The following is a 21,701-nucleotide window of genomic DNA, read 5'->3' on the forward strand; positions in this document are numbered from 1 at the left end:
CTTCTCAACATCTAAGCAACATTTTTAAAATGCAAAAATATAACATAAATGGAGCTAGATTAAAAAAGTAGGAGTACAAAGTACAATTTTTAATCCCCGTGTTTTGAGATAAAGTTGCTACGTTAGTGAACAGAGTTGTGGGATGAAGTCGCACCGTTTCTTACATGGTTCCAAATTTTATTGACTTTTCTTTTTTGTGTTACATTCAAGTGTTGGTGAGTTACCCCTATCACGTTTGCAGATTCTCCTTCCTTGGGTGGATGTATAACATCTTCAGCAATAAAAGACCTAAGGACAAACTGTGAAGATCACACATTTTAAAATATATGGTGGTCGCGTGAAGAATCACTGAATTGGGGTGGGCGGCTGCTGAGGTGTGCAGTTTTTGAGGCGGGAACAAGTGGCAAGGCGATTTCCCTCCCAGTAGCCGGCGTCCTGGCCGTCATGACAGCGACACTTGGTGCAGGAGTCCACCCACACAGGCTCTCCTGCAGCTATCACTTGGCTGCGGGATGCATCAGTATAACAGTTGGGACCTGGACAGAAAAGCAAAAAGCGTGGAAATTGAAAGATTTAAACTTAGTGTTGTACCTAACTTTTTCTGTTATACAAAGATTTGTATTTGTAAAAAGGTTGCCCTAATTTAAAAAAAAAAAAAAAAAAATTCATCTGCCCCTCATGTTCGCAGGCAGAACAGATAGGTGCACCATGGACACCACTCTGCATGCCACACTTTTCAGATTTTCATTGGTTTAAAAAAAAAAAAAAAAAATGTACCATTTTCTTTCCACCTCACAATCATTCCCTATTTTGAGTTGGTCTAACAATAAATAATTTTAACAAAATACATTGAAGTTTATGCTTCTAACTTGAGAAACTGTAAAAAAAACAAACATGTTTGCCGTTTGTGGTTTTCACTAATCCAACATACCCTCCTTGCATTCCGGGCAGCATTTCCCAGGCTGGTACACAGGATTGACACAGGGTGGGGGGGCACAGTCTGCCACCAGGCAGCGGGCGATGCCGTCGCTGTCACAGGTGCACTGCTCACATTCAGATGGCTGGAACACACAGGCTGATGCTGTACTTGAAACATTTCACAATGTCCTCCTGAGGTACAGACATAAACCCTATCTCATGGTGGTACGAAAGGGGGCGCCATTTACCTCTTCTCTGCTGCATATTCATTACATGCCAAGTACAGATATGTTTTCTTTCAAGCCTAAGAAATCCTTTAGACTTCATTTAGTTACACCACAGATAAGATACAACACCATTTTTAACACTGAGATTGACAGGTTTAAACTTCTTTTTCATTTCTATCTTTTTTGTGGCAAAGTTTGTTTTGCATCCGGTTAAACAAAATTATAACTTTAAAATGTAGTGTTGCATAGTTATAACAAGCTCTAATCTGTTTTATTGTTTATCAAAGTTGTATTTCTGCTTTATTATGGAGACAGTGCAGCAACAGGGTGGAGGTGGGGTCAGGCTTTAATATGCATAAGTTTTTTCATGGTTAACAATTTAACAGAGGAATGGGGAATTATTAATGAGCTGCAATTCTTTTTTTATATTTATATTTCACTTTTAAGCTTCTGTCCCACACTCTTTGCCCTCATCATAATCTCCACCTACTTACACATGATAATTAATCAGCCAGGCAGAAACTGGAGATCAGCTGTAACCAGAAGGGCAAACAAAATCAAAAACTTTTTTCCCAATTCAATAAATGCTTAAAAACTAAGAACTTCCCTCAGGGAAATTGTAATTAATTGACAATGTTTTTATTCAACTATACCTTGATGGCATATTCTCTTTTATATGTCATAGTTATATTACAGTAAATCAGAATCATGAAAAAATCCCAATAAAGCAAATCAGACCGCAGAGAAAACGGCAAATTGGCCAAGAAAAATCGGCGCATCTCCATTAAGATTCCATGAGGGCTTTTGCTTTTAGTGTGAACCCCTGATGACCTGCTGTGTCTTCACTGCAAAACGTTTTGAAATCTCCTCTGCTCGATATAACTTAAAATGTATTATTTGTTTATTGACAATTGAGATACCAAAAATAAAACTTTGGAGTAGTCTTGAAGCCTGGAAGCCCATTTCCGCCACAAGTTATAATTATGTACATACTCGCTATCTCATAATTATTAGATAGCGAAGTCATAATTTTGAGATACAAGAGGGGGAGGATGGGGGGGGGGGGGGTCACCAGAGTGGAGGAAACGGGCTTCCATAACTACCATGGATGATTTCGTGTCTCACCTGGAAATTTTCTCCGAGCTCGTACACCACCCCCCGGTACTCACAGCCGATCTTCTCGCACCTGGGGCAGCAGTCGGTGGGGTAGTGGCTCACGTGGATGCAGGCGGCCGGCAGGGACGTGCATTCGGTGCGGGCGCACACGGAGCCCTCACTGGTGCACTCGCACTGGGTGCAGTGGTCGGAGTCCAGGAAATACCACTCTCCCGCGTAGTAAATGCTGCCGTTGGCCTCGCAGGTGCTCTCCTGTTGTCCTGTGAATCCCAAAGCGGCCTGTGTGCAGAGCAGAAGAGCCCAGAGCGCCGTGCGCTGCTGCGTGGAGAGCCGCTCCATGCAAACCTGTGCCATTATGATTCAGGACACCTCTCTCTTCTCCAAAATGGAAACTTGGGTGAAGGAAAAAAAAAAAAAATCAAACCTACTCAAGTGGGCTTTGGTAGGAAAAAAAAAAATCACCCAAATTAGTTTACATTACTTCACATGTTTAATAAACCCGTGCGTCTTCCCTCTGTGCTCCAGGGTTTCTGCAAAATGTCCGGAAGAAGTGAAGAGTTGGGAAAGTTTCGTAGCAAGTCCCTCCCCTTCTTTAATTCGGTAAAACCAAACTTTTATCAGACCTCTGGTCCCTCGATGCCCTTTAGAAATTTGAAGTGTTTTTTAACGCTTAGGAGAGGGGTTATTTTCCACTTAACGTCCAAAAATGCACATTTATAAAACGTGACGTGTTTTAGAAGTAAAAACAGAAGCAGGGAAATCAAGCTGGATCTAACATGCGATACCTGTCCCTAGCAACCGGAATGTTTTCCCTGGATACCACTCTCTTGCTAGCTAAAGAAGACGAACTGAGGTAAGCGTTTTTCTTACACCGACAAGCTAAAGAATGTTTACTCTGCTGTTTCACATGGACACTTCTCCTGGTCTTTTTATGACTATTTTGATATTTGCTTTCTGAACCGCTAGGTCCTGTTATTTTTTTATTTTTATTTTTTATTGTTAAAAAAGCTGGGTTTAAAACAAGATCAATGAGATGCCTGAACAAATGCTGACTTACTTTACTTGTAATTGTAACATTTTCAGTCTGGCTCCTTACAATATTGATGATTAACTGATTTTTTTTTTATTATTATTATTATTTTTGAGAAATCCTAAGAAACTGTAAAGGTTAAACTTCAGCCACAAAAAAATGTCTAGTGCTGTTAGTGCTGGCCAACCAAACAGTGCAGTAATGCATTATTAAAGACTATTTTACTGTATCTACATCTTAAAGGGTGAAGTTGCAATAAAGGATTTGTTGCTGAAAATGTCATGAACACCTTAAAAACAGTGCAATTAGATATACAGTGCAGTCAGTCAAAAATAAGAGGTTGTCAAAAAAGTAATTGGTTGCTGAATTACCTAGTTTGATCCATGCTTTTGTTGTGATACTTTAATTAACACAGTTTCTGATACCACTCTGGTAAGTGACTTCTTTTATTGAGAAACACTTTACACCAATGATTATGGCGGAGGATATATGAAGCTGCAGGCTGTAATAAGGAAACCTATTTGACATTTTAAATAAAAATCTGAAACAAAAAGAAAATAGCTAGTTATTTATATACTTTCAGCAGGATACTAACCCAAAATCTATGGCTAGCTCGAGAGACAAATTGTTCACCAGAAAAGAAATTAAACTTCATCTGAGTTTCCAAACAAAAATCTTACAGAAAACCTGTGGTGTGAGACAAAGAGATAACAAAAAGGACCCATCATTTTGTATTATCTTGTGCAAATAAAAATGCAAAAGATTCATTTCTCTGTATGGTTTAACACTGTGAAATGTTATAGGAGAACACTAAGTGCTGTGCTGTTGGCAAAGGGTGGTGTGCTAAGTATATGTAAACAGCAGGGCTGCTAATTAACGTGATCTTGTTAAAAAGAGCAATTTGTTGGAGAACATTTTCACTCTCGAAGAAAGAAATTACTCACAGCTCCAGTTTAGTAAAAACCTAGAGTGTGAGATGTCTTTACTGTCATAGAAAGTGTACAATTATGTTGCATTTAATTTATGCTTTTTGTAACATTTCTTCACTTTTGGGGGGCTGCTCAACATTTTCAAGTTACCTCACGTTCTGCGTGCTGCAGTGATTTTTGCATTCCTTTGTGCTCAGTCCGCCTCACACATGCATTCACCTGATGAAAACCAGCTCTGGTGTCCCGGACAGTCTCTGTGGAGCCTCATCACTGAACATGTCTCAGAGTCAGAGCTGCTGAAGATCCATGCAGCTTTGGGTGACCCTCTGGTCGACATGTACACAGAGGTTCACTCAGAGGTGAGTTATGAAGGCTCCATGTCTTTTGCGTGACCGTTGATTCATGCATGGCTGACTTTAAGAAGGACCTGCTTTTCTCAGTCAGAGAAGAAATGACTTCATTGCTTGTAGCTTTTGTGGGAATCTTGAGTCTATTTTTAGCAGATTTCCACCAGAATGAAGCCACAACAATTGTAAGAATTTCCTTTTTAACCATGGCGAATAAAAAGTTGCACAGCTAAGCATTCCTAGAAAAGAAATCCAGTCCTAGACTGTATAAGGAAATAGTTTGGCTTCATTCCTGACTTGCACTCCCATGAAGCCATAACAGAAGTAGAAGTGAATTGACTGTTTGTGCTTCACAGCAGTGAAAATGCAAGCCAGATAGATATTAATATTTATTCAGGATTAGCTAAACTCTCAGTCCAAAGCCCTGTTTGCTTTCATACAAGCCAGACTTGAGGTACTAATTCTCACGAAACAGGCTAGTACAAAGTCAAGACAGAAATAATTTTAAAAAAACTTTGTTTTCAAAAGAAAAAAAAACATTAGTAAAGCTGAAGGAAAAGTAGTTCAAAAGCCTAGGAAGAAATTGTTCATAAATGTCTTAATCAAAAAGTATTAAACGTGCAAATTAGAAGCATTTATCTAAAACACTATACACATGCACATCTTGCTTCTGTCAAAATCTCAAGAAAAATGAATTTCAACGTTTTGCTATTCGTGACAAAATCGTCTAGGACTGTTAACCTGGGAAATGGATTGTGAAACTTTGGCCCGTTCTCAAGTTAAATAGATTTTCTTTCACAATTGTCTTGTAATTAATTTCATCCATCTTCCCGTAATTTCTGACAAACCTTCTGTTCCTGCTTCTGAAGAGAAGCATCCTCACAGCATGACGATGCCTCCACTTTCTTTCATCATGCTCAGCGTTGCAACGTGTTGATTTTCCATCGTGTTTTGATCTCCTCTGATCTGAGCGCCTTCTTCCGCATATTTGCATCTGGAAAACTTCAAATGGAACTTCTTGTAGCTTTAGTTTAAAGTAACATTTTTACTACTTTTCTGTAAAGGGCAGATTTGTGCAGTTCATAATATAGTAGCTGCCTTGTCAACAGATTCTCCCTTCTGAACTGTGCCTCAGCTGCCCCACCTGAGTTACTTGTGTGCTTATTTGCTATGTCTTTTATTAATGCTCTCCTTCCTGAACCTGTCAGTTTAGGTCTCTCTTCTTCTCATGGAGCAAACAACAGCCTGCCTACTCTCAGATAAAGTTTCCCTCAGCTTTCAAACCAGATAATCTATCTTTCAACATATGAGTTTTTGAGGCACCTTTACATATCAAAGCCACATTTATCAATGAGGGTTGCTGGTGCCCATCTCCAGCTAAGGTTTCGGGCGAGAGGCGGGGTCACCCTGGACAGGTCGCCAGTCTGTCGCAGGGCAACACAGAGACACACAACCATGCACACACACACTCACACCTAGGGGCAATTTTGAGAGGCCAATTAATCTGACAGTCATGTTTTTGGACTGTGGGAGGAAACCGGAGTACCCGGAGAAAACCCACGCATGCACAGGGAGAACATGCAAACTCCATGCAGAAAGACCGGGGCCGGGAATCGAACCCAGAACCTTCTTGCTGCAAGGCAACAGCTCTACCAACAGCTCTACCACTGTGCAGCCCCAGTTTCAAACCTGTTATCAATATTGTGTCTGTAATTAATAGATATTGTGACTTTTAGTACTAGAGAGAAGGCAATCTGAAATGCATTGATAAAAATACACAAATTGTAAGTATTAAAACTTAGTTGCTGGAAGAGACAAAGGAACATTTTGGAAGTGAAACTGTTGTAGGTGGCCTCCAAATCATTTTGAGGCCACCTTATTTATATTAATATTGAAATATTAATATAAGAGATGGTCTCTCTTATTCTTATGCTCATATTCTACTTTTTATAAAGTATAACTTAGTTAAATTTTCAGAAATTTATAAGGTCTTTTGCAGTTCATATTCTGTCTGTTCATGCAGCTTCTTTCTCCCTTTGCTAGACAGTCTGCTGTGTAATGAATCCATGCCTCAGTGAAAAGTAAGGTGATACTACATCAGAAGGCTACTCCTTCATTCCTTAATAAATTTGTTCCTCCCTCTATCAAAGTCCTCATTGTGTAAGACGGTTAGATATGAAGTTCATATTAAGCTTTCTTGATTTCCTTCCAGGACAAGTTCTCACTGTGTACCCCTCAATCCTGAGCTGTCCAAAAACGGCTCCTTTAAGATATATTTAATTTTCTTTATTTAACCGTTTGTTCCTCAATGGCAAAATATATTTTTGCCAGGGAGACCTAGCCAACACACAGAGAAGCACCACAATTCACAAGCAAAAGATCCCACAGCGGAGTAGTAAATTATGCAGAATCATACCGAGAAACATCTACACACAGTTAGCCTGACTTCAGAGCTTTCACCATTTTAAATTCTTTCAAAGACACGACACTTTGTAGATGAAATTCCAAAATATGAACGTTGTGCTTGCCAGTTCAGTTTTCTTAACCATTTTGAAACTGTCCATTGAAAAAAGAGTTTACTAAGATAATACTTAACTAATTTAGTACAAATAGTTTTGTCAAGAGGAGCTTTGTATGAAAACAACTGACTGGGTTAACATTCAAGTACAAATGACAAGTTTGCAGGAGTGAAGAGTAAGTGTTAATGAGTGAGAAAGCCAAAGTTACATGATGAACGTAGTCCTTAAACACAAATTATCTTCATTCAAAAGTTCTAAATGTTAAAAATTAGGCATTAATTCCAGTGCTTTGTCTTCTCGAAGTAGCGAAAAACATACATTTCATAAACTTTGCTTTCCTTCAATTTAAAACAGTTTTTAAGAGAAAAAATCAGAGTTGGTTCAACCTGCTTGAGATTTGTAACTCGTAAAAGATGATCAAGAGCTTTTGCAGGAGTAGGCATGGAAAGTAATTACAGTATCATCAACATCGAAGTGAAAGTCTGAGTTTGAAATACCTTTCCCTAGGTGATTTGTACAAGGTGAAATGATTATATGACTAAGAAACTATCCTTGTGGAACGCCCCTGGCCTTGCAGTAAGTTTGAAGTAGAACAATCTTCAACATTATTATTACATAGTCATATTTCAACTACTGTTTCCCAAAAGTGCACCTTAAAGTGAACTTCACAATGAGCTGAGAGATGGAGCAAATATCCAAGAACAACCTGTCAGTAGCCAGAAGGTAACATAAACACCTAATCATCTGAAAACAGACAGAAAAAAGAGCGAGCTTAAAAACAGTTGTGTGCAGCTGCAAGACGCAGTTTATACTGGTGTGCGAATGAGCAAGCACGTACATGGAAGGCTCAGAAGTGACATGTTTAGTCGCCTTCAATGTTTTCCTTTGAAGTGAAGTCTCTGAGTGCAGCACAGCAGCAATGACTGGCAGCAAGCAGGTGTTGAGGTGCTAATGGTATCCAGACTCCTCCGAGACAGAAACACTCACACAGATTACAGAAACTGAGAGGTTGACTGGTCCTCTACCCAGAGGTCCAGACTGGACCTCTACCCAGGTCCAGTCTGGACCTCTACCCAGCGCTACATGGTGTAGCGTTGTGTTTTATACCACAACGCTACACCATGTCTGAGAGAACATACAATTATTTACAGGGTAATATTTTATCCTAACATAATATAATGTAAGCTGAAGCCATTTCTCAGTGTTTTTATAGAGCAGAAGTTTCTGGAGGATTCCAGAAGTATTTTATAAGATGCTTTATTAAAGGTACAGACTCACTCATACATATTGACACTAACTCACCTCAGAATTAGACATTTTATATTTTTACTTTGAAAATGAATTTTTTTGAATAATTGACTTTTTTTACACCATTACTTGTGATTTTGTTCTATATTATGATCACTTCTATATTCAACAACCAAAGACACTTCGGAAGCAAATATTTAAATATGCTTTCGCATGTTATCCTTTGGGCAGCTCTACTGATTGTGCTTTTTACTCAAAAATAGAAATCTGCATTCAAGTTGTCTGACCTTGAGCTAATTTGCAAGGAAGAATGGACACAAATTGTGAATTTCCATAAATAAATTTCTTAAATTTATCAAGAAGGGTTAGTCGCACTGTATGGTTGTCCGCATAAAGAAAATCAGTCTGCAGAGCCCCTGTGACGATCAGAGATGAAAGGCAAAATGTGGAGTTTTGTTGAGGATTATGTGTAACTCCCTCCATTGTGGTTACATCTGCAGGCAGAGATGTGGCACAAGAAGTGGCAGGAGAGTCTGTGTTATGGGAGCCGCCGACTGCAGGGTTCCACTCTTTCTGACCCGCCTGTTGTGAAAGAGCTGGTGAGAGCTGAGGCCAAGATGCTACTGGAGGCACTCAAAGGAAGCGCCTGCAACAGTGAAATGTACTGGTAACTCTCAAAGTTTACTTTAACTCTACACTACATCATTAATGAATCAACAAAAATATTATTATTTTAGAAGCTCTTGGAACTGTAGTGGGATTTCGAAGATTTTTAAGTCAATAAAGGGAAATACTTGCATTCACTTTATGCCACATAATAAATACAGACAAAAACTTTAAAACTGTGCTCTTGTCTAAATTCAGGTTTTTTTTGTTTGTTTGTTTGTTTGTTTGTTTGTTGTTGTTTTTTTTTTTGGCTTTTCTGATCTGAGAAACAGTGTTGTGTCCGTTATCAACAGCTAAATGTCGAGGCAATCAGTTCACAATGCAGTGACTTACTATCTGCGCAATTTGTACACATACAAAGACTGCAATAAAGTGCTATAGTGTTCTCCTATGGGAGTTACAAATGGCTTGGGAAAGCAGTGAAACAAAGATTTCAGGGATAGGAGGAAACTGTTAGGTTCAGAAAATCGATAACAATAGCACAATTATAGGAAGACATGCTTTCCATTCTAACGACAGCAGACACCATTTAAGAAGTTGGTGACTACAAAGATTTATGGCAGAACTCAGTCAGTGAAAAGAGCTCAGAGAGACTTCAACAGAGCTTGCTACCCCATATGTCTTTTAAATATTCAAAAGATATATGGGGTAGCATGCTCCCCATCGACAAATATAGGTTCCAGAGCTGAAACCTATGTTTTTTCCAACAGCTACTCCGAGTACATCTTAAATGAGGAATGATTTTGTAGAGGTTGTTTAATTTAAATTTGACAAAACTTTGGAATATCTTGGACACAAGAAGGTCCACAAGAGTGTGTGAAAGTCTGCATAAATTTAAGTATCCCGGCAACCAGCTTTTTGCTGCTAAGAATGTCGCCCTGCAAGACCCCATGCTGGTTTTAGGGCTGGGGCTGTAACAAAAGAGCAACATAGTTGATTTCTGTTTTGTCTTCAAATTGTTCTCTGACTACAAGTTTTAATTTTTCTATTTATTTATATGATAATTTTTCTTTGTTCCCAAACATACCTGATGTGAAGCTCTATTCCATGTTGTTGTTTGATTTGTATTTTTTATCTTAATTTTACATAAATTGTCTATGGTTGTTTCACAACAGCATCATGTCTTACTTTCTGCAGTTCTGATCAAACTGGAGGATGCTTTGTCAAGCAGTGATTTGAGTCATGTTCTATATATTCACACTGTTGGTCTGCTGTATAAATATGTGGTTATGTGATCAATAAGTATAATACACCTGGAAAGGTCAATTCTACATAGTTTGCTTTGATCTGGGGTCATAATTACTCATGTGTCACAAGAGTCGACTGGCGAAGCAGGGATCTGAACCGCATTTATTAAAAAGAAAGTCTAATGTTATCTCTCAGATAACTACATAGAAATAAGTGAAATCCAATGTCAGTTTTGAGCATTTTTAGGATTGATTATCTCCACAATGGATTAAAACTATAGAGATAAATGAACTGATATTCGTTAGCTAGGAGTAATTGGCAGGGATTTATGTTGAAGAGTCTAAGACACCTAAAACCTTTAACTGCAGTGTCCTGTTAAAGGGAGCAGAAATTCAAATGAATGCCTGCTATGCTTCCACACAACAAGTCCCTCACGACCCCTCTCACATGAATGTGAATGGATTATAAAAAGTCTCCTTTAGTGTGAGACTTGTACCCCATTGTTCATGGCTGCATGGGGAAAGAGCCAAAGCAAGCACTGGTACCACACAGATGTTACCAGAACAAATTGTGTTTCCCCTCTGAAGTTGGCGTCAGTGTAATTTGTCGACCTCGATGCATGGCACTGAGTGTGGGTGTGCACATTTCAAGCCTTTGATCATTCAATTAGGCTAAGTCTCAAGTGCATATCAACTGAATGGCTTTCAGGAGTAATCCCAGCTCATTTCTATCTGATAACACTTTCACTCAACAAAGCCACTCGAGGAGCCCTCTGTTTGTCAATTTTCCCCAATTTAATAGGCTTTGTTGGCATGGGATGTTGGAAAATATTGCCAAAGCCTCGCAAAGTCTTTCCCTTGAAATACATGTGTTCATGTTCATTACTTTTTAATTTGATTTGCTGTAGCCTTTGGCCAAAAACACTTCCATAGCAACTGGTTTCAACATTAGATGCTGAGTAGTCAGTGCAACATTCTGCAGGTGATTTGAATCATTTGTATGACGGTGTATGGAGTGAAGGTGGACCCTCCACCATTGGCTTCACGTTGTGTGGTCCTGATGCCCCAACCATTCTGCCCTCATACTGTAGTACACACACACACACACACACAAACACACTCGCACGCACACTCACGTGCACAAAGCTCAATGTAATTGTTTGAGCTGTATGAAAAGGCAAACTTTCCTCAAGAGTAAAAGCTAAAATTTATAAAATTGCACAAAGTTGTCATCATTCCTGCAGCTGCATATACAATAAAATGTTTTCTTTTCTCTAAAGAAAGCTTTCCATTTCCTATTTTCAAGCCTCATCATAGATTCTCAGCAGACTAAGCTAACACATCAATATGTTTGGATCACAACAATTGCATCGTACCTCTGCCTGTATGTTTAGAGCTGCTGTTGTGCTGAAGCTGAACTTTCCCTCTTTGTTGCTTCTCCGGTCAAGGTTCTTCCTCCCAGCCTGATTTTTAAAGTGGATGACCGTGTCTTTATAGATTTTCAGTTATTCAATAGACTTTCTGGATGATTGGATGATACCGAACAGTATTCTGCGATGTGTTAAAAGTATTGTTTATTATTTTCAACCTAACCCAGTGTTAAACGTCTCCATTTACCCTCCATAGGGTTGTCACAGCACTAAAATTTTAAACTATATGACTATGGTTGTGAGTTCTGACTACCTTCTGCTCTAATTGTCAGCTTCAGTCCGAGTCCACAGTTTTTTAACATGTGTTCATTTTCTCATTAGCTACATTTGACACTAATTACGAATCAGTTATCAAAGGTATTCACTGGTCATTTGTCTGCTGGAGGTTCCCTTGTGTGAATTTGTGCCCATAGTGGGATGGACCCTTTGGTTGTAAGAACCATACTGGTGCTGTGGCTGAATATCTGTGTCTACAGCGCTGCTGTGAAAATGTATGGGGAGATGGAAAAATCATTTTTTAATATTGATTGCTCTAACCTTATTTAGGTGCATGAAAGTAAAAGAGGATGAATACAAACAAGTCCATATGTTTTGAATTGTTTTTGAAAAAGACTTTTAAGCACAATAATGTATAGCATTTTACTTTCTGCTTACATTTATGCACCACTTCGTGTTTTTTGCTTTACATGAAATCCCGATTAAGTGCTTTAAATGTTGTGACTGTATTGTGACATATTGTGATTAATGTGTGCAAATACTTTTTTACTGTATTATGAAGGTCTCTTGAAATACACTTAGATGGTGTTGAATGTCAAATTTTCCTCAGACTGTTTTTCACAACATCCACTAATGTGACCGGTCTTACTTTTATTGTTCCTTCTTTTGTTGTAACAGAGACAGTGAGGAGCTCCTGCTTCGATACAAACCTGAGACTCTAAGCTATGTGCTTGGTCACCAGGAGATTGTTTATGGCAGATCATCCAACCTCAAAAATGCTGATAACTTCAACAGGTTTGGACACCGATTGAGACTAGACAGCAGCTAAATAAGAACGTAGCTGACTGCTTTTCTCTCTCTTCTAACAGGCCTAGCTTTTGTTCTTCTGCCATGTCCAGCTCTGAGAGTGAGATTGAAGCAGTTAAAGATAAGCTCAATGTCACTGAGATTCACAGAGTGATCACTCCACTCAGGTAAACTCCAGCTACTATTGCTTGTATGATTTATTTGTCTGCCTCAAGGGCTTTAAATATGTTGCTCAGTTGCTCTCTTTGAATTTTATAGTAACATTCTTGATTTTATCTTATAGGCCAAAATAAAAATGGCTCAAGTGGAAATGCATCAAATAACAATTTGATTTTCCACTTGCAGAATATTTTGCGCCTTGCAAGATAAAAGCTATAAAGCATTTTAACTAAATAGTTCTAAATCCAAAAGTGTTATTTTGAATGGAAGATTTAATTTCTCTTTCTCCAGAGTTGGCTGAAAACAGAGGTCCTCCATTTCAAATCTATTACAGTCAAAGTTAAAAGAAAGTATGAACTGTGGAGGAGTTTAAACTGAGATATGAATGAAATATAGGAAAGTGAAATGTGTAGGACCCTCACTTCACAAAACTCCACCTCCACAGTTCAGGGTAATTTCCTCCATACCATCGCTATATTCTGGAGTAAACTTCTAACTGGGTAATTGGTTTCTGTACTGGTAGATTTACCGGAAACGGAGGGGGGGGGGATCGCCTCAGAAAAGCAATCTGCCTTCTGAAGTAACAAACAATCCTTCATTTCCTTTCTCTGATTCTGTTTTCTTACTTGCTCTTTCATTGGTTTGCATTTTTTTTTCTACCTGATCTCACTCTGATCCTTTGAGTGCACTCCTTTTCAGCAATTTCCCCCTTTAAAATCTCTACAAACGCTATCTGCGGCCTCTGTCACCAGGCTGCCCTTTCTCCATGCTCCATCCCTCTTTTCCTCACTTCATCCCTTGCTTTGAGGCCCCCAGGGCACTCAAGCTACCTTTTAGCTCCCCCTTTCCTTGCTCTTTTCTTCCCTTCCTTTTCTGTCTCTCTTTCTCTCACTCCCTTTTTCTTTCTCTCCCATTTCCTGACCAGACCAGGACAAAAGGCTTCATTGTCAGAAAATGAAACCCAGACCGGACTTGTAGAGGATTCCTTTTTTTTTTTTTTTTTTTTAATTTGAAAAAAGTAAATGAAGTCTGCAGTGATAATCTAACCAGAGAAGCAGAAAGAGTGGAGAGATGGTGGGAGGGACAAATAAAGCAAAGTGTTTTTTCCTGAGCTAATTTGAAAAAGTGCAGAGGATAAATTCTGAGCAGTTTTACTGGCGTATGCTGTTTTTTACTTTGTAAAAATTTGTGTTGTAATGTGTCTGTTTAGATGTGTCCTTTTGGCGGAATGTGAAGCATTGACTGAAATGACAAAACATTTCAAGGTAAGACTAGCGAATGACTAACCACTAAGCACATCTTCCTGAAGCACACTGGTCAATAATTTCATTAAATATTTGGGGAAAAAGTAAGGAAAACATATCACTTTCTTACTGATATGAAAACAAATCATAAAATAAACCATGTAAGGATTCTGTTTCTCTACCTAAAAAAACCTTTTGAACCTTTTTATTTGTCATATGGACATTCCCTTTGAACCCTTTCACATCTTGTCACATTACAATGAAGTAGCGTACAGATATATGTAATATCAGAAATGTAAAGTTTTCCCATTTTTCTTTGAAAAAGCTCACACTTTTAATGGTGCAAACTCTTAATTTCATTTACTGTATGTCTAAAACTTTGACTTGGCCGACATCTAAGGATGCTTTGATCTAAATCAACCTCCACCCCAGTTTTAACTATTTTTGCAGCCTCTATCAGAATTACCCTGTAAACATCTCCATCCATCTCTCCAACCGCTCTGTCAATTATTCTCCCACCTGAGCTGTGGATCTCTGCAGCTCCTCCAGAGTAATCATGGTTTTCTTGGCTTCCTTTCTGTTTAAAGCTCTCCTTTCTGAGCTTACCAGTATTGATGAACGACTATTTATTGTTGGATTTGAATTGGGCTGTGATCTTTCCATTTTGAGATGAGTGAAAGATCAGCGCTCTGTTTAATGTTCAAAGTTTGGCCAATATATGCATAACCTGCCTTTGCTTTATAAAGCACACTGTTGGATTTTATTCAATAAATATGTTACTTTGGAGTCGGTTTGACTGAATTTTGTTTAGAGGTGTAACAGTGACGGAGGCTGAAAACAACTCCACATTTTGCATGAGTTACTTGTCTTCCATTTCACAAATCTGTTCTTCTAGTCTATCACCTGAATTTGTGGTTGGAACTCAAAGGCTTTCCTCTGTCTGCCCACCAGCTGTTGCAATGTTAAGAAATATTAGTTTATTTTCCAACCACTCAAATGGTGAACAGGCACAAGAAGGCAGAATAAAGCACACACGATGCGGAGAACACGTGCATTCGTGTCTACAATCTGGCTACAATATCTTGCACGAGAAAAACAGAGTGAGGTTTACCAGATGTAGGAAGTCTCTGTGGGCCAGATGTTCAACTTCCTCCCACCCCCCTAATGTTTATTTGTCACTATAAAGTGGGATATTTTTTGGAAACAGGTACCTATACTATAAAATTTGTTCTTAAGACATTTTTTTCTAGCTATCATAGCTGGAAGATTATGTTGGAAACATAAGTAAGCCGGCATGCCTGGAAACCCCATCAAGCCTTTCTTGTAAACAAACTGGAGAGAGGAGGGGATTTAAATTAGGCCACTTCACCCAAAGCGATGTTATCACAACTAGTAAAACTTCACCCTAAGGCTTTTTGGTAGTTTGTGAAAAATTTACTGTCGAGGTGTTTGTTTCAGTGATTGTTTAAACAACCTCCTCTTTTAATACAGCATCTACTTCCAACGCACCTTCAATCAGTTCTGGTTGTGCAAGATAGAACTGCCTCATTAACTGTAATAACTCACCAAATCCTGGAAGGCAAGCTACCGTAATCTGACCTCAGGATATTCTGGGCTGGTTTTTTTGGGGGGTTTTTTTTGCTTGTTTGTTTGTTTTTATGGCAACATAAAATTCACTGATCTTATTCTCCAAGTAAAGTGGTTGCTCATACTACTTATCAGCTTAAGTCATTACTCATCCTGAGCCGCTGAGACACAGCAATAAAACTTTTAACTTGATCTAGCTTTACAAAATCACACTTAGCCTTTGTGTTTGTCTAAAATCCACATAAAATACATTTGAAGTTTGTAGTTGCGATATGACAAACCTAGCAAGGGGGCTAAAGCTTAACACGCTGCTTACAAAACGATGGCAGTTTGGACTGAGTTTTAAGGTGGGGTTATGGCCGACACCACAAGTTAAGCAGGAAAACATTTTTGACATCATCATTGTAAACATTTGTTTGGAGTATTTTGATGGCCATTCTGCTCAAACGTGTTTCCATTTTGCAAAACTCAACAACATGACTGGCCAGTTCCTCTTTTTCAGTCCAGCATAGCTTCATTATTTTGAGTCTATAGTTAAGGAAATAAAGATGAAAACAGCCCAAAATATTCCTTCATGAATTTCATGAAGCACCTCCTTTTTGGGGTTTAATCTGATTGGTTAGGTAATATATTTTAAAATAGCTATTAAATAGAACTGCCATAGGCTTTTAGGTTGACGTAGTTTGAACAGTCTTTTTTTTACTGCCGCATGCAGCAACCCATCCTGGACTAGCTCTAAACAAAAGACTTATGACTCATTAACGTCTTGCAAAAGAAAGGCCTTAAAAAAGGTGCTGCAACCAGCTAATATCCATCCACCTGAAGATGTGTTTGCTGAGCAGTAAGCCAGTCGATTAAAAGAATTAAGTATCCCAAATATGGAAAAACATTTATACTTTTTTCTGAATTCGCATTACAGCTTTACACATTAAACCTCCAGATTGTTTATTAGTGAAATATATGACAATATGCATTGATTTCTCAATGCACTTACCCAAGTCCATCGTTTGTACCATTTCACTTAATTTACACTAAGCTTCCTATAAATTAGAGAGACTCACTTTGACGAGGGGATTTGGAGAAGAGGACTACAGAGCTGCATTTGCATACAGTCTGCTCCCATTCTGAATATGTGACATCATTGTCACCTCTCAGACATGTCTGCTGTTTGCTAAAACATGACTTTAATGCATTTCTGTTGCTCTAAACAGAATTCAGTTGGGTCAAGTGATATATGTGGCAATTGATGGCAACTGATGGTCCTATTAAGCAGTGGGTGGTTATCAGTAGCTTTTGCATTTAACTTTAAAAGTGGTTTGAAAAGTAGCATCTAAGGGACAGCCCTACTCTGATGCTGCATTATAGCGCTACGTTTTAGTAGGAGCGAATGTTGCAGCTCAATCTAAGCTACAACATTGTCAGCATTCTGTGTGACAAACCATCTCAATACTTTAGGGTGACATGTAAAATTAGTTCAAAATTGACATATGTATTTAAATCCAGTCATTTTTGGAAATTAGAACTGTTTCAAAAGTTTTTACCTACCACAAAGGTGTTGGATAATAATAATCAGAACTCCACAGATTTATTTTTCCTAAATCTGTCGTGACACAGAACCCCTTTTTTTTCTGCAACTTTCTCATTTTTAAACAAAAGTCAACCTCTGAAGCTCACATTTTTCAATGTGAGATTATGCCATTCCACTTCAAGATGATTATATTTTAAGACTGTTCACACATTTGTATAAGGCGTGTCATTTAATGGAGAAGAGACTGAACCTACAGAAATTGCAGTGCAATTGTTTCTTATTTATATATTTTAAAAAGGCCAAAACTTACATAGCCCTTCCTAAAATATCACCAAGTTTGGACCATGGCCTAATGTGTTTCTCCTCTCTGTGGGCTTATGAAACCCATTTTCAGAGGTTTTATTCTTCCTTGTGAAAAGCACCACATATAATTCATCTGAAAGGAAACACTTGGAGGTTTGGGTTTTAATCCCTCTGGGAGACTGTGATTTGTGCTTTAACATCCAGGTTCCCGACTTAGCTAGGTATGAGTGATTATGTTTATGCGTGTCTGTGTGAAATGTGGTACACTTTGTGGTTGCTATAAAAAACTTATGATGTGTACTGGCACAAATAAAGACTTGCTTGTATGCCATATATCTGGGTTTTCCAACTTTTAGCACACAAACACAGAGAGCGGCATGGTTTTCATTTGCCATGGATTTATATGTTAGAGGCCAAATTATGATGGAACGCTGCTGCTCCATCGCTTAGTGGTCTCTCTAACACACACACTTGCATTCCTTTCACCTCTCTTTCTGTGTTATTTTTATCCCTTTTCCTCATTTCCCTTCCCCGTTCCAGAGTCTCGTCTTGGGAGTGTTTAGTACTTTTACCTCTAATTTTTTCCAATGTGTCTTCCTTTTCTGCACAAGTATTCTTGACACATAACAGTGATGTGCATGAAAACTGCACCATCGACAGAAACTCACTCCTTTTCTCTTGTGAATTGTGTGTTTTCCAGGAAAACATCAAATTGAAGTGTATAAGTCAGTGTGGCTTAAAGAAGCCTGAACCGTCACTTACAGGTGAGATATACTTTTGGTATTTGCTGCCACCTGCTGACAAATTATTGATTAGCAAGAGTAACAAAAAAGTTCCTGAAAGAGGAAAACTCAGTCTTCAGAAATCTGGAAAAGGTTGGAACTTGTTTTTATCATTTTCCCAGCTCGGATAAATATGTGAAAGTTTCTTAATAAATGTAATGGTTTTTTTGAACTCTACAGTTGAGTTGCTACGCCATATGATAGCTAGTGCTACCCTCTTTGGCTGAAATGACTGGTATCTTACACGACCGACCCAATTTTAAGTCAGCTCCACGGTGTGTGATATTATTAAAATATATCACTGTTTTGGTTGTAGCTTTGTTTGAAACCATTTGCTTCCAAACTGAGCCCTTACTTTTTAAAAGTTATTTATTTGTAATATTTTATAGTGCTACTTTTGTAGCACTTTAAAAATGTTCTTAAGGCACACTCAGTTTGTTAATACATTCTCATGTCAGAGCTTTTCTGACCTGAGATCTGTTGTATCTACATTTGTGTAGAGCTGAAAGAACTCAGAGCAGCCATCCAAACAGACTTGAAGCTCCTACCTTCATCTTCTGGAGCCTCACCCTCTGCTCCTGTTTCAAGTAAGAAGAAAAGTTTCAGGTCTGTATGTTATGGTATTTCTCAAAGTATCTCCTTATTTTCTATATTTTCATCCTTATGTTTTAATGTTTCCTTTTACACATGAGCACAATGATGTTATTGAGCTGCAATGTAGCATAATATGTAAATAATAATGTGTTTCCCACTTCCACCTCAGATTTCCAGCTGAATCTGGCTCTTGTACTCGCTTAGCTCCTTCTCCTAAATCAGGCTCGAGACTAGATCTGCTTCCACTGTGGCAGCCCAAACCCAGGCCACCAAGTCATAATCCTCCTACCAGAACATCATCAGTGCGGACTCTTGGTTTGCATCGCTCTACATCGGCCTCTCATGAATCAGTTAAACATACCAGCAGCGACAGGATGGACACTAATTTGAAAGTGTCTAAAAGCCAAGAGAGCTTTAGTTTTTCCACAAAGCCAGACTTTACCGACCCTCTCTGCAGGACTTGTTCAAGACTTCACATAAGCTCTGAGCGAGACTCAGCCTCCCATCCATCACCACAATACTGGGCTCGCAGTCCGAGCACAGATTCTGATTGGTCACCACACAGGGAGAGAAAAATCCGTGCTCTTTGTTCAAGAAATATCAACTTCACCCCCTCGCCTCCTCCTCCTTTGGGTGAGCAATGTGACGCAGGCAGCAGGAGCAGCAGCAGGAGCAGTACTCCCACTGACCATTCTGTGTCTGCGAATGGTAAAATAAAACCAGATGACAGGGATAACAATTGTAGCAATGGGAGAAACTTGGTGTTAGCTGTACTGCAGAAAGATAAGTCTGAAAAGACCAGTGGAATCTCCCACATATCTGGAAGCTTTGATCAATGTGGCAGCAAGAAAAACAACAGTCAGGGAGAAATAGAAATAGTTGCCTAAGAGAAAATAGCAACAATCAAAGAAGTCAAGATGGTGTCAGCATCTTAGATGACTCGTTGCATTATCAAAAAAACAGTGAGATGTGTCCTCAACCACAGCAGAGAAAAAACTTTAGTTTACCAGAAAAACCACAACCAAGAAAACTTGAGGGATACCGTTTCTAAATATATTTTTATTTTATAGGACTTAACTTAGGTAAAGTGTGTGTTTTTGTGGCAAAAAGCTGCAAGTCCTATGCTGCCTGCGACTACCTAAAATAAAGTCCTGATGAGAGATAATCTTAAATTCAAGCTTTTCATTTGTGGGGTTTTTTTTACAATTCAGGCTGAACAAAAAAATTTGTTTTTTGGTTTATGACTAAGTCATCTTGTTTTCACCTTGCTGAGTGCTGTATATAATACACAGAATAAAGCAATTTTTGTTACTGTTCATTTTCACCTAGACTTTTGAGTGTTAAAGTGTATTCATCTTGTTATGTTTCTTAAAAAAAACAGCTTGCATTTTTGGTTGATGACGTGGTAACAGTTTTTTTTTAATCACAAATTTTGATCCTTATTATCACAGTATTGTCAAAACAAGTAACAATATTCTCTATTTATAAAAATGTTCTTCAGACCCAAACAGTTAAATCATTAATAAAACTGGCATTTTTTTTGTCTTATTTTTTGGGGTTACTTAATGTCCTAAACAGGTTGAATTTTAGTCACCTTAATTTTAATAAGTTACCCAAATTTTAAATACAAAGTGTTAAGCTATATTTAATGGAGTCTTGATTTTGAGCAATTATTTATTGATTCTTCTGTTTTTATGTTATTTAAGAAAAGTGCTAATGAGATTGTTTGAGAAATTTATGGGATATTAAGGTGGGATATTAAGCTCCATGATGAAGAACAACATGTCTTTGATTTGTAAATGTCTTCTTTCTGTGTTAATTTATTAGTTTTGTAATGATTTGATTTATTTTTCTCTTATTATTTATTTTATTCTTTGAAATCTCATAATTTGCATATAACTGCTATGATTTTGTCTGCCTGATTACTTTTTTTAATATACTAATTAAATCAGATTATATGTTTTAAAAGTGTTTTTTACCAAACACTTTTTTACTCCCGAGTACGATTTTTGACGACTCTACGAGCCTCTATGAATATTTTGCGGCAACATTTCTATTACATTAAAGAAAATGCTCCACCATGTGGTCAAAAGATGGAACTGTACTAGTTTTGACCCTTTATTCCCAATGCACAAAAAGTCAGCAAGCTAGATTCAAACTGAAACATGTAATCAATAAAATGAATAAAAGGTCAACATTCAATCTTTAAACCATTCAACAATGAACATTTTAATTTACTGACAATTGTGGACCGTTTCAAAGTTTAGTGAATAATTAAATTAGGAAAACAAGGTAATCAACTTAATTTGTTCTCCTCAATGTATGAGGAAATTTGACAGCTGCTGTTTAGCATTCACATAAAAAAAATTATTATAACAACCTAAAGCCGTATGCAGTCATACTTTGAAGATGTTGAGCTGCACCCTTCAAGAAAAGTTGTTTTTACCAGAGCTAGATCAGTTCTAAGAGTGCATTATGAAGGGACCTGCAGTAGGATAATTAAAGTACATAAATTCACATCTTACTAGCTGGCTTTGCTATAGATTTTTGCACAATTTCAGAGGAAACAGCTAAAAAATAATTTAAAGGTGTGGATGTCATATATTTGAAGCATGTTGATTTCAGCTCTTGAAAATACTCAAGATGTGTTGTTTTACGCTGGAAAAGTGAAAAGATGTTACATAGTTTCCTGAGATGGACTAGTCTAGTCAAAACCAACCATTTGTCCTGTGCCATTTGCTTCATACTGAGAAACGATTTCTTCTTGGAGACTTGGACTGTGTTGAGGTTTTAAATTTTACCCAAATGCTAAAGTTAGCTCATGACAAATGCAATGCGGCAGTTAAACGCTATGAATCTTACCA

At 38.0% G+C, this 21,701-nt stretch overlaps 2 protein-coding genes across 5 annotated transcripts; one reads left to right on the top strand and one right to left on the bottom strand.

Moving 5' to 3' along the window:
- Positions 1 to 156: 156 nt before the first annotated feature.
- On the bottom strand, positions 157 to 2,912 carry LOC103479850 (von Willebrand factor C domain-containing protein 2-like). Its single transcript, XM_008434530.3, has 3 exons — positions 2,271 to 2,912; positions 932 to 1,061; positions 157 to 536 (listed from the first exon to the last, which is right to left on the bottom strand). Exons 1-3 carry the CDS (start codon positions 2,613 to 2,615, stop codon positions 346 to 348), a joined length of 666 nt encoding a protein of 221 aa, XP_008432752.2. The 5' UTR covers positions 2,616 to 2,912; the 3' UTR covers positions 157 to 345.
- Positions 2,844 to 20,159, top strand: LOC108167091 (coiled-coil domain-containing protein 24). Of its 4 annotated transcripts, XM_081598491.1 has the most exons (10): positions 2,844 to 2,861; positions 3,057 to 3,114; positions 4,418 to 4,579; positions 8,835 to 8,995; positions 12,512 to 12,628; positions 12,703 to 12,807; positions 14,010 to 14,064; positions 18,162 to 18,225; positions 18,744 to 18,849; positions 19,007 to 20,159. In XM_081598491.1, the coding sequence occupies exons 3-10, from the start codon at positions 4,430 to 4,432 to the stop codon at positions 19,722 to 19,724; spliced, it is 1,476 nt and encodes a 491-aa protein (XP_081454617.1). In that variant the 5' UTR covers positions 2,844 to 2,861; positions 3,057 to 3,114; positions 4,418 to 4,429; the 3' UTR covers positions 19,725 to 20,159. The 4 variants fall into 4 exon arrangements, with proteins under 4 accessions (XP_081454617.1, XP_081454618.1, XP_081454616.1 ...); XM_081598492.1 differs by lacking the exon at positions 4,418 to 4,579 and having other exon boundaries at positions 2,846 to 2,861; XM_081598490.1 differs by lacking the exon at positions 2,844 to 2,861 and having other exon boundaries at positions 2,973 to 3,114.
- Positions 20,160 to 21,701: the final 1,542 nt, after the last annotated feature.

Source organism: Poecilia reticulata, chromosome 17 (genome assembly GCF_904066995.2).
Source record: "Poecilia reticulata chromosome 17, P_reticulata-male-v2, whole genome shotgun sequence".
Lineage (NCBI taxonomy): Eukaryota > Metazoa > Chordata > Actinopteri > Cyprinodontiformes > Poeciliidae > Poecilia > Poecilia reticulata.

Coding starts and splice junctions, on each gene's coding strand:
- LOC103479850 (XM_008434530.3), bottom strand. CDS start 2,615: ATGGCACAGGTTTGCATGGAGCGGCTCTCCACGCAGCAGCGCACGGCG. Junction 1,062..2,270: donor AGCTCGGAGAAAATTTCCAG/GTGAGACACGAA, acceptor TGTGTGTTCCAG/CCATCTGAATGTGAGCAGTG. Junction 537..931: donor CTGCCCGGAATGCAAGGAGG/GTATGTTGGATT, acceptor TTTTCTGTCCAG/GTCCCAACTGTTATACTGAT.
- LOC108167091 (XM_081598491.1), top strand. CDS start 4,430: ATGCATTCACCTGATGAAAACCAGCTCTGGTGTCCCGGACAGTCTCTG. Junction 12,629..12,702: donor AATGCTGATAACTTCAACAG/GTTTGGACACCG, acceptor CTCTTCTAACAG/GCCTAGCTTTTGTTCTTCTG. Junction 14,065..18,161: donor AAATGACAAAACATTTCAAG/GTAAGACTAGCG, acceptor TGTGTTTTCCAG/GAAAACATCAAATTGAAGTG.